Source organism: Macrobrachium rosenbergii, chromosome 55 (genome assembly GCF_040412425.1).
Source record: "Macrobrachium rosenbergii isolate ZJJX-2024 chromosome 55, ASM4041242v1, whole genome shotgun sequence".
Classification (NCBI taxonomy): Eukaryota; Metazoa; Arthropoda; class Malacostraca; order Decapoda; family Palaemonidae; genus Macrobrachium; species Macrobrachium rosenbergii.
Genome location: NC_089795.1, coordinates 66,048,581 through 66,066,012, shown reverse-complemented (window position 1 = coordinate 66,066,012; position 17,432 = coordinate 66,048,581). Strand labels below are relative to the sequence as shown.

Below are 17,432 nucleotides of genomic sequence, written 5' to 3'. Positions count from 1 at the left end.
CGCAAATTAGTGAATTTTCCGTGATATATTTGGAGATAAGCTCCACAGAAAAACCAGCAATTAACTGAACCAGCGATTGCTGATACGTGATGTAGCGGGGACCCACTGTAATAAATTTCTTATTAGTTTCATTAAAAATGCAGCTGATAAAGCAGTACCAAAATCAAAATCTCATCCAACAAAACACAAAAACTCAGTAGGGAGATGGCTAGATAATTTGAATAAAAAATACATTAAAACCTGTATGCAACAAAATATCTGCCAAATTTAAAAAAGAAGTAATTCAAGGAAGAAACATTTCTTGAAGGAAATACATACTGATCTCACTAATAATGCTCCCATACAAAAAATATGGGAAAAAGTCAGGAATATAAATGGTACACATATTAAACCACCTAGAGATCCCATATTAAAAGATGGAAAAAGAATACTTGATCCACAAGAAATAAGTAAAGTACGTAATAGGAGGAAACTTAGCAAATGTAAGTAGTGATAAAAGTTTAGATGAACACTTCCACACAAGAAAAAATAATATAGAATTAATAACAATAAATTTTGAAACAATATAAGATATATATTATAATAAAAAATTCAGTATGGAGGAGTTGGAATATGCTCAGTTGATCAGCAATAAATCTGCTCCTGGAGGTGACAATATTTGTTTTGAAATGATCTGCCATTTAGCACTTGGCAAAGTCATACCTGTTACAGTTTTATAATATTCATGGCTTCAAAATTTATTCCCAGATGAATGGCGAAATGCCATAATAATTCCTATCCCCAAACTTGGAGAGGATCCTAGTAAAGTAAATACATACAGATGAATTTCTTTAACAAGTTACTTATGAAAATTGCTAGAAAAAATGGTAAATGCTCGACTAACATGGCACATTTGAGAAAATAAAATTGACTCCCACTCAGTTTGGATCACAGTGTAATAGATCTTCATTAGATTCTCTAACTTAGAAGACCACATACATAGCAGCTTTGAATGAAAACAAATTACTGTAGCTGTCTTTTTTGACATTACAAAGGCATACGATACTACTTGGAGGTAATGAACATTAAAAACGGTATATAAAAATAGCATCCGTGGACATTTACCTGAATTTATCCAAAAATTTCAGACATTCATTTTTCAGGTGAGAATTGATGTTTTCTCAAAAACATTTCCATTTGAATATGGTGTTCCACAGGAAAGCATCCTTAGTGGCACACCATTTACTTTAGCAATAAATGATATTAGAAATAATCTACTTATTGAAATTTTAAAAGTAACCTGAATATGGATGATTATGCCATATATTATTCAGCATCTTGGATAAAACATGCTGAATGAATCATTAATAAAACCATGATAAAAATAGATGAATGGCATCTGTAGGCTTTAAATTTTTCATAGATAAAATTCAGCCATTCATGCTTTATAAATATAAAATGTGGAAGAGAGGTGAAGAAATAGATTCAAAACAAAAAATCATAGTAAACCAATTACCCAAATAGCAGAGTTTTTGGGATTAGTCATTGATACTCACTTGAATTGGAAAGGCCACATAACACACATAAAATCAAAATGTAAAAGAGCATATGCAACTGTCTCAGTGCAGTGAAGTAGCTTAGCTTTGGCTGGTACATCTTGCTAGTTTTTATAGTTTTTACATTTCATTTATTTCGAAAATACTTTTGTTTTTCCAAGTTCATTGCCTTTTATATTGTATAAGCTTTTCAGAATTGACATACCAGCAAACTGAAAAAGAACAGATTACCAAGTAATGTGTCTAGTATAAACTTCCTAGTTGTGTTTCATCATAAAATGTCTTGGCCAACAGTGTCTCAGTTGATATAAATGGATGGGGCCACAGCTGGTGTAGTGTTTCATGATTTTGACAGTATTGATTGTAGGCATGCAACAATTTTTGTGCTTAATCTCGGACAAAACAAAAACTAAACAAAACTATAGGAAATAAAAATGATACATTTTATTGCAAGGTTACACTGTAAAAACACTTATTGAAGTGAAAATACAGTACCAGTAATATTGATACACACTATAATTTAAGTTACTGTTGACTCACTTACCATAGTCTACCTATACAGGAATGAATCTTTGTGACTATGTATATTTATTTTCTTCAATTTTGGCAATTTACTATTTTAAATGAGAGTATGTTTTGTACTTCATTAAGACATCATTTACATGAGTTCTAGGGCCTGTTTAGCAAAGATAACCTTCCTCTGGGGTTTAGTTAGACCCATGAAAAATGGAACCTTTGGCCTTTAGGATGAACAATAAATACCCAAGACTGACTTCGGGTGAAAAATAATGTCTTTGCTATCAGGAAAAATGGCACACTGTATTCATATAGCGATGGGTTGGATTCATTTGATTAATTTGCTGAAAACTATTTAGAATTTCATTCATTTGCACATGTTTGCTCAGAAATTTGAAAAAATCTCCTTTGGTTTTTTCTATTCTCAATGTGTTGAGAGTGTGGTAAGTGACTCTATACCAATCATATATCAGTACAAACTTATTTTCTTCAAATGTTGGATGTCACTTTAAACCTTGTACAGTAGTTATGCCTATATGAATATAGCTCTTCATTACTATTTCTTCCGTTGCTTCAGTTGATAATCAGTAAAGCTTTTTATCATTCTGTGAAATTAATGAATATATCAAGCTCATAATGAAGTTGGATACTTAAATATCAAACCCAAAACTTGAGAAATCTTGACATTTTGCAGAAACCCTTAAACAGTGTGTTCATTATATATACAAGCTTTTTTGTGGTGATTCACTCATGTGGGCTATTTGTGAAATATTTGTGGTCAAATGAGTGTGACCAGTTTGAAAACAAGGTAAAATTGCTTCAGCATGGCATCATTTTATCTTAAAGAATACCGTTAACTGTTGATTGGTTTGATTTATTAGATTATTGTCATCCGATCCAGTACATTCTAAAATCTGTATTTTGTTAATGTTTGGCTTACAAGTGGTAGCTCAGGCTGTCCTTACTTTGAGACTTCAGCCGAGTTGTTATCAGCGCAGAATATTTTGGTTAGTATTAGTTCTCATTTGTACTGTTTTCTATAAAAGAAAATTGTGCGTACTTTATAGGAAATCATAGCATGATTTCTTTGCCATGAATGTGAACTGTTTCCATTTGAGGTGCCATAAAATAGATTTTTGTATGAAAATTCCATGTAGAAATTAAAAGGGAACATTGTATAATTTTTAAAATCATACCTGATATAATTGTCATAGGTGCATTTTACATTGTGATGGCATATATCCAATAATTTTGACTTCCAAATTCACTGCACACATTTTTGCTGTGACAACAGAGGTGTTGTTTGGAAAAAGAAATTGTTAAATTAGGTGATATGGTAGCAAATAATACACCTGATGGAGATTTGGGACAGTTAGAATAAATTTCTTAGGCTGGATCTTTATATTTCATATATTCTAATGATGTTTTTGATGTTAAGTAGTATTTGCATTCTTTAATTTTCTTAATTGGAAATTTATTGTCAAGAATAATTATTGTATTTATAAACCCCCCCCATGCTGGACTCTTGAGAAAGAAATTTGAAGACCTTCCTCATTTCTTGCTCATCAGTCACCACCATGTGCCATAGGGTTATACCACTGATTAAGCATATTGATTTCATGCAAAGCCAGTTCAGTTGTCTTAGAGAATCATATCCTTTGTTTGTTTTGTTGAATTTTATGTTAGCATTTTCACTGCCGCATATCATGATTAGAGAGTAGGTGCTTTGGTTACCAACTTTAGTTGTTATTTAGTATTTGGTATGGTTCAGTTTGGTAAAGGCTTATTTAAAGGTTGTTTTGAACCAAAGGGAGCTAGGGAGTGAAATGTTTAAAGATCTAGAAAGAATTTAATTCTTATTGGTAGGAAATTTACTTTGAGTTGTTTGTAGGTGAAAATTGTTAAACAGTATATGTATTGAATCATGTAAAACTCAGTTTTGATATACAGAACTTTGTGGAACGCCTGGCTACTTAGCACCTGAGTTACTTCAGTGTAATATGATGGAGAATGCCCCAGGATATAGTCACCATATTGACTTGTGAGTATGGTGTAGGCTAGGAATAAAGGATTAAGATGTGTACATTTTCTTGGAGTATCGCAATGAATTATTTTAAAGCATTTTAGTAACGTAAAGTGCCTGTTTACTGGTACAGTTATGGTTGCATTTAAGTTCTGTACATATTTTGTTTTAATTTTTTTTAATGCAAGAGCCGATTTCTTTTGAATTTTGTTTAGGGCATGTCTGTTATTTTAGTCATTGAAGTTGGAATGTGGAGAACTATTGTCAGTTTACAGATAAGATCTAAATGGTGAATAAAATATGGATACAAAGGGCATTTAGCTTGTGTGGTTCGTGCTTACCTAATGTTTCTGTGGTACAGTAGGTTCTCATGTTTTTGCAGTACAATCATAATTTCTTTATGTTTTCTCTGTAGTGTTAGACATGAAATTAGTTCTCTCCACTCTTCTGTATGATCCAATTGTAACTGATCTTCCTTCTGGTTTAGGACTTCATCTGTACCCATTTATCCATGGTTTCCTGGGCTTTCACAGTGGTCTTCATCCTGCTACTTCTGTATCTACTTTTTTTACAAAGTGTCCCTCATCCTGTCTCATCACTTGTTGAAGCCATCTCAGTCCTTTAGCCCTCCATGGATATTGTTTAATCATGAGCATCCCCTGTAACAGGATCTTACTAAATTACCCATCCAACCTCACAGTATACATGTGGCCACTGCCTTACTGTTTCTGTTGCCTACTCTCTAGTCAGTAAGTTTTGTTTCACTTATGATATTTAATCGTCTCTTCTCCATTCCATTTTCTGTCTTGTAAACATTTTTACAACCTCTTCCACTAATTAATCTGTAAGCACTAGGTCATCTGCATATGAAAATTCTCAGGGTTCCATGTTTTACATAACTTGTAACTCTTTCCATTGTATGATAAACAATGAAAGACTCGGAGCTAATGCTCGATGAACACCAAAATTTTTTATATTTTCCTGATTCCCCTGCTGCACTTGCTTTTCTGTGCATTGTGTCAAATTCCTCCTTAGCATCTACTTTCCCCTGTAGATGCTTCATTATAAAGATTGCTACTGGTCTTTACTTCTCTTGCATAAAGACAAACTGATAATTATGTACATATTTTAAAAACAGTCTTAGCTTTCCTCTAGAACCTTCTTTAGTATTTTCAGAGCATGCTCAAACGGTCTTGTTCATCTGTTATGGTTACATTTTAGTGCTCCCTCTTTCCCTTCTACGTCTTATCATATCCTCAAAACCAATTCTGTTACTTTCTTATTTGGCTATTTGGGTCTTCTTCTAATAGCTTACCCTCTGACATGGCATTTTTGTCCTTACATATGATAACCTTTCCCAGATTTTTGCTTTTCTTTTGCTTGTCTCTGATTATAGTTTGTGTACAAGAACACATGCATTACCTTCAGTCCTAAAATGATTTCTGTAGCATCATCCATTTTAACCGGAATCAGGTTTACAACTCCATTTTGTCTTCCCTCACCTCCGGTCCACCAGAATTTGTATTTCTTTGTGTTTATACCATTTGTTATTGCACCTTTTCCTTTATTTTCCATTTCCTGTTCACAACAGATATCCCTGTTATCTTTAGCTACCATCTTCACCACTTCATACTGTATCAAATGATTGTTTTAACATTAATTATGCATATTTTTACTGAGCTGCTTTATTTTTACTTTTCTTGGAAATTCTTCTCACCTCTGCCCTTGTAGAGGCTGCCTTGTACTATGGGGAATTAAGTTTGGTCCTATCCTCTCTTTTTATTAATTTGTTTAATCACACTTTGGTGCTGTCCTCTCTTTGTAGTAAGCCTGTATGACCACACTGACTAGCCAGCTTGATTTGCCCAAGCTTGGGACCAGCTTGATGGGAAGTATTTTTTTTTGGTACCCTAAAGTACTTGGGGTCACTTTAGTTAATCCTGTCTTTAGTCTTTATTGTTGGTCTTCCATTTATGTGTAAGGCCTTTTTCATCAGTCAGTGTTGAAGTTTCTCCTTCAGGAGAGGCATTGGAAACGTGACTAATCCAGTAATTACAGCTCCCATTAGTTTACTCTCCTCTTCTGGTCCCAGCATCATAGAAGTTTAATTTTAACAGGTTCATGATACAACTGGTCATAGTCAAGACCTTGAGTGCCAAGGATTTTTCTTTGCCTTTTGGCTTTTTGAGTTTGGAATAATGGTTTGTCAGCCTTCCAAAGTTGAGTTTCAATAGAAGCTATCAAAAGGAGGAAAGACATGTGCTTATGGTGGTTGATTTAGATTAAGCTGGCCTTATGCTAGTATGACCCTTGCCAAAAGATAACTCCTGCTGGTGGTGAGTAGCTCAGGTTAAGACAACCTAATGCAAACATGCCCCTATGTCTAAATACACCTTATAAATGCATTAAGGTGTAAAAGGGAATACAAGGAAGAGACCTGCTTTGAATAGCTGGATTCAAGCCCAACCTTTGAGGTGCCAAGAGCCCTGCACCATTAGTCTTTCTAAACATTCATTAGAATTTGAAAATTTTGGATTGCACATTTGAATGTTATTCAGCAAAAATTTTGACAAAATTTTTTTATGAATGCTGCTGAGGTTCTCTTTAAGTCATGTAGTAGAGGAGTGTCAGTTTGATTAGTACTTCTGTTACAAGGAGAGCTGATTTCCTTGGGTTTCTAAGGCAGCAGAGGAAATTATTTGTCTTAAACATAGGTTCTAGGCAAGCTCTTATCAGGTCCTGAACTGTATTGACTTGACTTAAATTCTCAGATGAAATGGAGGGTATTGTGCTAACTATGGAAAAGAGGCTCCTTGAAGCTCTGAACCAGAGATGTGACCAGCTGATTCTAGGATTTGACTAGTCCCCCTTCAAGTATTTAGTCAGGCACTTTTGAACGTCTTGATGCAAATGATGATCTTTTTCTTGTCCTTTCAGCTTCATTGAGATGGGGCTCTGCGCTTCTCCCAGATAAAATAGCTCATACCTGGGATGGAATGTCAGTACGGCCTGTTGCTTTCAAATGGTTGGAGGTCAATAGGTACTTTACTGAAGCTGAACCTGTGAAAGAAAAATTTCCTAGGTAGCTAGGAACAAGTTAATTCTTCCTTTGCCTTTCTGTCACACACATCTCTTGCACAGTAAGTGGAGGACCCTTTCCTTTCCCCTGCTTGTTCAGTTGAGGTCCTTCCAGGATGTGTCAAGGAGCAAATAATCTAGAGTTCTGTCCTGTGCTGGCTCAAACAGATATTTTGAGGGCGCATAGGAATATGGCCAAAGACAAATCAGCACAAGTTTTGGTGCTGCTTGCCCAGAGGATTAGTTCTTTAGACTTCTGTACTTTTACACCTACTTTCATGCAGAAATGTTTAATGATTTGCATGTGAAAGTGCCATTAGCAACTCATAGCACATATCCTACTCATTGGAGCTTGGAGAAGCAAAGGTGTGGTTCCTGACTGTAATTCGTCTTTGTCACTTAACTATCCCTTCATTTATCCACTATGGCATTACTATACTGTATGTACTATGATGTAGACTCACAGGTTCAGCTGTCTCTGTATCACTCATGATGGATAAGTACCCATGGCAGTATAAGAATCCAAAATTGCTGCACTCTCTTGACTAGTTACTTTTACTAACCATGGCTTTTGTCTTGTGAACACAGTTCATTACACAGGATGTCCTTGGTAGACTCCAACTTTGATATTTCAGTTCAGTCCCATTGGTCTTGGTTAGCCATTCTGTGGGCCATCAGCAGGTCAGCCGTTCCCATCTAGAAAGAGATTTGGGATAAATATTAGTAATGGTTTTGTGGGGAAAAAAATTTTATTTTTGAAAAACAGGACACCATTTTTGATGGCATATAAGACCCCAGGACATATAACCCCCTCTTTTAGAAAGTAATATTAAAAAAAAAAAAAATTGTGGGTTTACATGAGAGCATTTATTGTTTTTTAAATATATGGCTACAGTATGGCAGAAGAAACCTTCTACATAACAAGCAACTAGGACAGCAGGAAAATTTTTTGTAATGATAATTCTCCTGCAATTTGCAAGAGAAACATAAGCAGCTTAGGTATATCAGAAAATATTTTATAGTACTCCCTTCATCCTCCTCTGCTTGTAGTGAATAACTTCAATGGTGACAATGAATTTATGATTGCTTAAATTTGCAAAATGAAAACAAAAACAAAATTTTAGATTAAATATAAGAAATTATTTAAAAGTTTGTGTATTAGAATAAGATTTGCAATAAGTTTAATTGAATAATGTACATGATTGTGCTAATTTTATGTAAAGTCAGTGTGCAAGTCTATCCTACAGACCAGTCTGCATGTATAGAGCCTATATAAATTTATGCATCTCATTATGGTAAACTATGCACTTAGTGTGCACCCCCCCCACATCTCTGGTACAGTATTTTTGTTGACATTAAATTTAGAACTGTGTTGTACTATCTACAGTAATACAGTGTTACATATATAGTATATTTTTTAGTCAGTGTATGTGTGAGTGTGTATATGTACACTAATGCATCATGTTAAGGTAAACTACACAATTTCTATGTATATGTAAATGCCAAATTCCTAATAATAAAAGATTTTAGAGAGATAGAGATGAACAGGTGTACAGTAAATGTAGTAATGTATGTGGTTTCAGTGGGTTTGTGCCTGTTGTCTAGTGCATCAGTGTGTGTGTGTGTGTGTGTCATCTGCTGAATCACTGTATGGATTTAAGTACAGTTTATACTACCATCAGAGTTGAGTGATCACAGGGTGATGTTCAGTTTAAGAGGTTTGGAATTATTAAATAATGAGACTGAAAAATATTTGTTGATTAATATAATGAGACTGAAAAATATTTGTTGATTAATAACAAAAGATGAAAGGACAGTTCAGGCTACACATATAACATTTTAGAAGGATATCTTTCATGCTATTGGCAAATTCAAGTAGTTGGCTGTCCTTTAGTTCCAAGAGTGCTGGTTGTGACGTATTTTACTTTGATTATAATAGTTATTTAATTGAAATTTAAGTAAATACCAGTAAAATTACAATATTATGGCATTTGGCTTTATATAAGTACTGGTAGTCAATGATGTCAAGGCAAACATAAACCTACCAGGTACCTCAAGCTCTGGTATAAGACTGGTGATACATTTTAAACCATTTTTGAGGAAAAAATGAGGTCTTATATGACATCAAAAACAGTAGATACTTTAACACAAACTCATATGTAATGCAAGTTCTTGTCTCCAGCCCCAGTTTCTTAAAACTCAGAGATTGGTTGACAAAAGTGGATGATTCTGGCCGTTGCTAGAGACCCTGGGGATTATCCACACACTAGCATTACTGGCTCAGTTTATACAGGGACTGAAGTGTCCATGACCAGTAGCAGCATACACAAGGATTAGTTACAAGTAATGAGTTTGTATGAAAGAAAAATGTTTTGTTGCAGAAAATTATGTATTTGTATATATTTTTTATATATAATAGGAAAATTGTATGGTCGGATGAATTTTGACCACCAGTTTTTGTGTTACGAGTGTAAAAACCGTGTAAATTTGTGTTTGCTACTAGCTTTTTCACATAAAAGGGTTTTATTCATAGGAACAGCTGTAATTCTCATCATCTCACCCTTGTTATGAATTTGGTAATGGTTCAGTTTATTTTTTGGTTTATATTGTGGCATATTGTTAATGTATTTGATTGTAAGGAGTGGTGTTTTGTAATTAACGTTATTCCTTTTAGGAACTAACAAAACCGTTTGTTTTGTGTTTCTTGTAGGCATGCATGGTATTTTACTAGATTTTACTGTAATGAACTGTAAATATGCATGACCTTGTATAAATCTCATTTTCTCTATACATGTCTTTTGCTTATGAATTTGTTTTGTTTTATACAAAGTTTTCAAAAGATATCTTGTTATCTATGTGCATATATTATCACATAAGCTTTGATTAACAGTGTGTGTTTTTTGACATAAGAGCAGGTATGCATCAGTATGAAATTGTAAGTATTAGAAAGTATGTCAAATATTTTCTCTTTCTGGTGATTTTTTATATTCAGCTATTATTTATTACTTCATAGTAGTACAGTATTAGAATTTATAAATTATCTAGAGAAAATAGTTTTATTTATATAATGTAAAGAGCTTTTTCAAATAAAATGTTGAGGGACCATTATAAAATTAGTGATTCCACCACCTCCTTAGCTTCTTAGTTTTTTGTGGGCTATCATTTGCACACATTTGTGTTACACATTCATGAAGTTAGAGCATACTGATGTAGAAATATTCACATTTGATATTACATATGCCTTTTTTGTTGATTTTACTCACTAATGAGACTAGGTAGTAGAAGATTGATGATCATGAGCCAGCAAGGTAGATGTTCATTTGCTAGCAAGGTAGTTAACATTTGGTATATGCTTCCTGCATTGATTGCTATTGCCTGGGCAAAAGTCTTTTTGGGTGCAAGCATCATTAATATTTTTGCCCTGTTTTTGTTTGGGCAACAGTATTACATAGTCATATCCCTATATGCCAAGGAGACTAGAAACTATGTTTTGCAGGCTAAAGATTGGACTTACAAGTCTCACTCACTGCTTCTTAATATCAGACAAAAACCCCCCATTCTGTGATGACTGTATTATGCCTGGACTGTGAATGTCCCAGTCTGGGGGATCTAAGACATAGGTGCCTCTCTTGGGTATGTGACAGGGATAGACATTTTATCCTTGCAACAATTCTTGGGCAACAATTCTTGGGGAGGATAGTAATAGAGCTGATATATATTTTTATTAGGGAGCACGGGCCTCCTCAACAAAATTATATATATAGTTTTTACATATATGAAACTTTCCTCTTAAACATTATTTTTCAGTCAATTATCTTACTATGTCAGTAAAAAAGATGTGTGACGCTAGTTTAGTGACCACAGATATCTCTCTCTCTCTCTCTCTCTCTCTCTCTCTCTCTCTCTCTCTCTCTCTCTCTCTCTCTCTCTCTCTCTCTCTCTCTCTCTCTCTCTCTCTTTTGGTACAAAAGTTTTATAAAACCTAAAGAAACAGAATAAGATACATAAACCTAAAATGTAGAGTAATGGAGGTAACATTAATTAGAGTACAGTAATTAAGTAATTATACAGATTAAGGATTTTATTCTCAGAACTGCAGGTACACTTCCTAGACAAACATACTGACAGACAGGCAATGTTTAGCATATAGGTGAACATCACAAACTACAGATTCCAAGGTTGGGCGAATTTGATATTCCCAGTAATAATATGTTGAAAAAAAATAATCTTGCAAGAAAATATTTGGTTTTGCATAAGCCAGTAAGAGAGTTGGGAATATGAAATTTTATATAATTTTCTAACTTAGTAAATTGAAATAAAAAATGTTTTCAAGTAAAGATGTTATAATAAATTAAGAACATTAAATCTTCCCAATTCAGACCACATTTTATTCATATTAAATATTTGAAGGCAAACTACTCTACTCTCTCTCTCTCTCTCTCTCTCTCTCTCTCTCTCTCTCTCTCTCTCTCTCTCTCTCTCTCTCTCTCTCTCTCTCTCTCTCTCTCTCTGTGCAGTCATTTTCGTCTGTTTTATAAATTTTTTTTATTTTCAGTAATTCTCTTTCATAAAGTAAACTTTTATCTTTTGAAAGAAAATTTATACTTTGTATTTATATTTATATTTTGTATTCATTTTATCATTATTAATACACTTCATTTGGAGATATATGAACAAAAATTTTTTTTCTAATGATTTCATTGCAGTTTCTCATTATTTGTTGAATTTTGAAAGGAAATTTATTGTAATACTTATATATTCATTGTATCATTATTACTGTAATAGCTTTAATTGGAGATAACCAAACAAAGATTCTGTTGTCTCATTTGAATATATTGTAGAGTTTTTCATTATTTGTTGAACTTTGCATGGAAATTTATTGCAGTACTTATATATTCATTGTATCATTATTACTGAAATAGCTTTAAATGGAGATAACCAAGCTAAGATACTGTTGTCTCATTTGAATATATTTTAGTCTAGAAAGTTGTAGGTGAACCTGCTGTAAAATTCTGAAAAGTTAAGTATATCTTAGCTTTACCAGACCACTGAGCTGATTAACAGCTCTCCTAGGGCTGGCCCGAAGGATTAGACTTATTTTACGTGGCTAAGAGCCAATTGGTTACTTAGCAACGGGACCTACAGCTTATTGTGGAATCCGAACCACATTATAGCGAGAAATGAATTTCTATCACCAGAAATAAATCCCTCTAACTCTTCATCAGCCGGCTGCGGGAATTGAACTCCGGCCCATCGAGTGACAGTCTGAAGCTCAAGCGACTCGGCTAACAAAGGGCTTGTAAAATTCTGAAGTCAGGGGTTAGACGTGAAAGGAGTTTTATCAACCTTACTGTCATGTACAGTACTCTCTCTTTCTGAAGTCCCAGCAGTTTAGGGCCTGATCTATCCTTTTTTTCTTTGATTCCTTGGACCCTCTTATTGGTCTTTGTCTTGCTAATCCCATACTTAATGCTTTTCTGACCAAGTGTTCCACATCCTGTTTCGAAGTGTCCAAACCATCTCAGATCTTTGACATTGCAAATCTAGATGTATGTGACCAATGTTCACATTATTTTTTTTTTTATGAATTTTTGCTAATGTGTTTTTCACAATGTACTCCAAGTTTGATATGTGATTTGTTTTTAAGTGAATTGCTTTCTGAATCTTCATAAAAATTATGACTGCATTGTAGAAAATGTTTCCTGTTAATATCTTAAACACTTCATGGTAGAATACCTGAGGAAATGGTGGTCATGGTAGAATACCTGAGGAAATGGTGGTCATGGTAGAATACCTGAGGAAATGGTGGTACAGCATTAAACTACCTGATGGAAAAAGTAATTTCAATTAATTTATTTTTAAATTTTTTTAGTGATTACAACATTTGATTTCCTTTAGGGTTTGTAAGTAGAGGACAGTCTACCTTAATATTGAACTCTTGGTAGGAACTAGTAATTTAATGAACTTAATAATTGCCAGTATTGTAAAGATGAATTTATTGCATAAAAGGTTGAAAATACCAGTTGAATTACAAGAAAATCACCAGAAAGATAATGTATGAATATGGACGTTTTTTTTATCACTTATGGATAGTATCTTTTGCTGAACTGAATGATGTTATATTAATAATTCACCATACTCACATCCTGTGGTTTTCAAGATGTAGTACTCATTATATAATAGTGCTCTTTATAGTACTTGATTTTTTATCTGCTCAGATTGTCAATTGTAACATTTGCTGTTATTTATCATTATATTGTGCACTGTAAAATTCTGAGAAGTTATACAGCACACTTTCCTGGAGTTAGGATGTTAGAGTAGATGCTTTACTCATCTTTACTATGAACTAATTCAGTTTTCTTGATTTGTTATTTTACTTCAGGAAAATTTTAAATACATTAAGCTTTGCGGAAAGATATACTTATCAAGAAGCAGTGGCTGAGGCTCCACTTTATTGTTCATGCTTCGAGTGTGGGCCATGCTAAGTTAAAAACCTTAGTGCTTCATTACAGAGCTCTTATAAATTTTTGCAAGTTCTGATGTATATATTTATGTATGTTTGTAGAATATTTTCAGTAATATTAAAAATGATAACTGAATGGATAAGCTCTAAAATTGGAAATGTGTTGTTTTTCATATAGAAATGTTGTCAAGTTAGAGCATACATAACATATTTTATTAAGGTGAAAAACATTGAATAATTTTTTTTATACAAATTTCCTTTACCTGGTTGTTAACCATTCTCTTCAAACTTGACTCATAACATTAAAAGAAGAAATTTTCTAAACAGTATTTTAAAACTCCACCTTTTTCATGAAATGTCAGGGGCAATAACACACACACACACACACACACACACACACACACACACACACACACACACACACTCTCTCTCTCTCTCTCTCTCTCTCTCTCTCTCTCTCTCTCTCTCTCTCTCTCTCTCTCTCTCTCTCTCTCTCTCTACTGTATATATATATATGTATATATATATATATATATATATATTTTACATAAATTGAGTTTAAGTACTGTGTGAATATTCCATCGTACCATTGTTTCATAATGAACAGTGGTCTGGTTAAACAAATTATTAATAAAGATGACTTACAGTTTTATCCCCTTTTAAAAATTATAATTTTCCTTTACAGTTACACTCATAACTTGATACTGTATATGGGAAAATTCCATCAAGGAAGTTTAGTGATTATTCTTTTATTTCATTGTGCACCCATTAGAGATGATAAAATGAAAGATCAGAGATGTTAGAAAGTTGAAACTCCTCCAGTTTGAGTAAATAGTATACTTCCTGAGTAGCTTCCTATGTTCAGTCATGAACTCATTGTACAAATGTACAAGAAAGGCATCTACATACATGTATTCTTGTATCCCCTCAAAAAGCAGGCAGGAAAATAAAGAAAGTTGCTACTTAATGAAGCTATTGGCATACTTGCTATTACAGCAGCTAAGTATCGAAGAGAAAGATGAAAAGTTGAAGATATAGCAAAAGAAGGGAATAAAAAATTATAGGAAAGGGAAGAATTCATATTTATTTGATTCTTTTATAAGGTCTGTGTAAATTACGTTTCTCAATACTTTTTATTCTGTTCAGAAAATTATAGTATAACCTGTGCTACACAAGGTAGTGACTAATGTATAAATCCTCTTAGAGCTTTTGGGTGTCCAAAATTCCCATGTAAAAAAAAATGCACTCCATTCTGGCTTACTGCTGATGAGTGTAGAGATAGTCTTACAGCTGGTGAGTGTAGAGATAGTTTTCTTTTATCACTTACTAAATTTATTTTCAATGATAAAATGTTGCTTTTTGTTCATTTTGAATAAGTTAATTGTATTTTTTGTCATGTTTGAAAATGTGAAATGACAAAATTATATTGCCAGAATGATGCAGTAAAATTATTCAAGAACAGAAATAACTTTTCATAAACTTTGAAGTACAATGGAGATATATATATAAATATATATATATATATATATATATATATATATATATATATATATATATATATATATATATATATATATATATATATATATATATATATATATATATATATATAGATATATATATATGCAGTCCCTAGTTACTGGTGTGATAACTGAAAATCTGCGATTTTTTGGCACTTTTTCAGCAATTTTAAGGGCTTATCGGTGTCGAAAATCACCTATTTTTGATTATCAGTGCCTCTGTTAGATATGTGTCAGCAGCAATACCCAATTATCGGCACCAGTAAGTGGAAATTGGCGATTTTTGCTGATTTTCATCTCTAGACAAGCACCATGAAACCAGGTCACCGATAACTGCAGACTGCCTCTATATACTGTATATATATATATATATATATATATATATATATATATATATATATATATATATATATATATATATATATATATATATATATATATATATATATATAAATATATATATATATATATATATATATATATATATATATATATATATATATATATATATATATATAAATATATATATATATATATATATATATATATATATATATATATATATATATATATATATATATATATATATATATATATATATATATATAGATAGATAGATAGATAGATAATCATTGCTGTTTATGCCAGTAAGTGCATATAAAAAAATTATAAGGAAAAATATGGCACAATTTGAGATTTAACATCTTGCACTAATTTGGTTAAAATCCTCTTTGAATAGCCCCTACCTGCATGGGAGATGATGTTGCACCTTTCCCCAACATACTCTCGACATCATCCATGTGCTACCTGATGCCAAAGTATTTATGGTTTATTTTTTTATATTTTCTGTGCATGATGTTATTTATCATCCATGGAATCTCAAATTGTTAAATAACAACATTCTTTAGAATTGAGTAATTCACAGGATCAGTAGAATATGGTAAGGCTCATTGTTAATATTGTGGCATAAATGGAAAGGATTTTCAGTAGGTGTACCATCATTATGGAAAAAAAAATTTTTATTATCATTTGGAATTGAATTCAGTGTTCTTAGTGAAATGAGTAAAGTATTGCTGAAGTCCTATTAGGTACAGTTTATTGTGTACACAGTTATACTTTTAGACTTTTTTATATTGTGCTTAGTTGTAGAAAGTAATATTCTCAGAAAAGTTCAGTGTATCAATATTATATGTTATGTAATGGAATCTTGCTGCACCTTGTACATATTTTGAATGTGTTAATGCAGACGTTTGTGGTACTCCTGGCTATCTTGCACCTGAAGTTCTTCGATGTGCGATGATTGAAGGTTCTCCAGGATACTTTCATGCTGTTGATCTGTAAGTTTTCATCTTAGTCTTTTGACATCATGCTCTGGTAAAGTCTTTTATTCAAAAGGCCATCAGTGCTATTTTATCATTTCTAGTAAAATTAATTAGATAGAAATAAAATAGCATTCATAAAGTTATTCATATTGCACCCATAACCTCCAAAGTTCACCTAAATTGATTTTACCCAGAATAGCTATTTGAGTATTGTTTCAAGACAAGAATTAAAGATTGTAATTTGTTAATGATGCATTTTTTGGTGCCTATCATTGTCTTATTGTAACATTCAGGCTTTCAGTAAATTACTAGAATGCAGATTGAATTTTTAGCCAAAGGCTAAGCCCACTGCTGTTGATGACCTCATTGGCATGCAGTCATAAAAATTTTACCCATATCTTTGAACCATGCTGGGTGCATGTTGGGGTCGTCCTACTGGCATGGTAAATGGACAGGGTTCATGAGTGTATTTAAAGAAGTGAGTGAAGTAGTGGAAAATTCAAGTAGGATCATGGAATGTTTTGTACCCCTGACAAATAAGTTAAGAAATTGTTGATGTGATGGAGAGGAGGGTGATAAATCTTCTGTGTGTATGAGACAAGGTGGAAGGGAAAGGTCAGAGAGAGGAAGGAACAGAGTAGGAGTTATAGCCAGTGGTGAGTGGAAAGAAAATGATGTGGAAGTGATAAGAGTTAGGGATAGGCTTATAATAGTTGTTTTACTAGTAGGGGAAGATATTTTTAATGTGATTTTAATATACTAACTTAGATGGCTTGCCAGGAGAAGAGAGGGGAAATATTTAGGGAAGAATGGGAAAAAGCAATTAGAATGATAAAGTATAGAACGAAAACAATCATAGGAGCAACTAAGAATAGTGGAGCTAGGAAGATTGAAAGTGGAAATGATGAGGTTCATGGAGGCCATGGATTTGGACAAAGGAATGAAGATGGAGGGCATGAACTAGATATGGCACAG

At 33.0% G+C, this 17,432-nt stretch overlaps 1 protein-coding gene across 6 annotated transcripts in view; it reads left to right on the top strand.

The window, feature by feature from the left end:
• Window positions 1-17,432, top strand: part of PhKgamma (phosphorylase kinase gamma) — a 147,383-nt gene that overhangs the window by 52,398 nt on the left and 77,553 nt on the right. For 3 of the 6 annotated variants that reach the window (XM_067098777.1, XM_067098775.1, XM_067098773.1), the window contains exon 6: window positions 4,002-4,092. In XM_067098777.1, the coding sequence (XP_066954878.1) occupies window positions 4,002-4,092 (91 nt within the window). Of the gene's footprint in view, window positions 1-4,001; window positions 4,093-16,381; window positions 16,473-17,432 lie in introns of all 6 variants that reach the window. The other 3 variants (XM_067098772.1, XM_067098774.1, XM_067098776.1) reach the window with 1 other exon arrangement.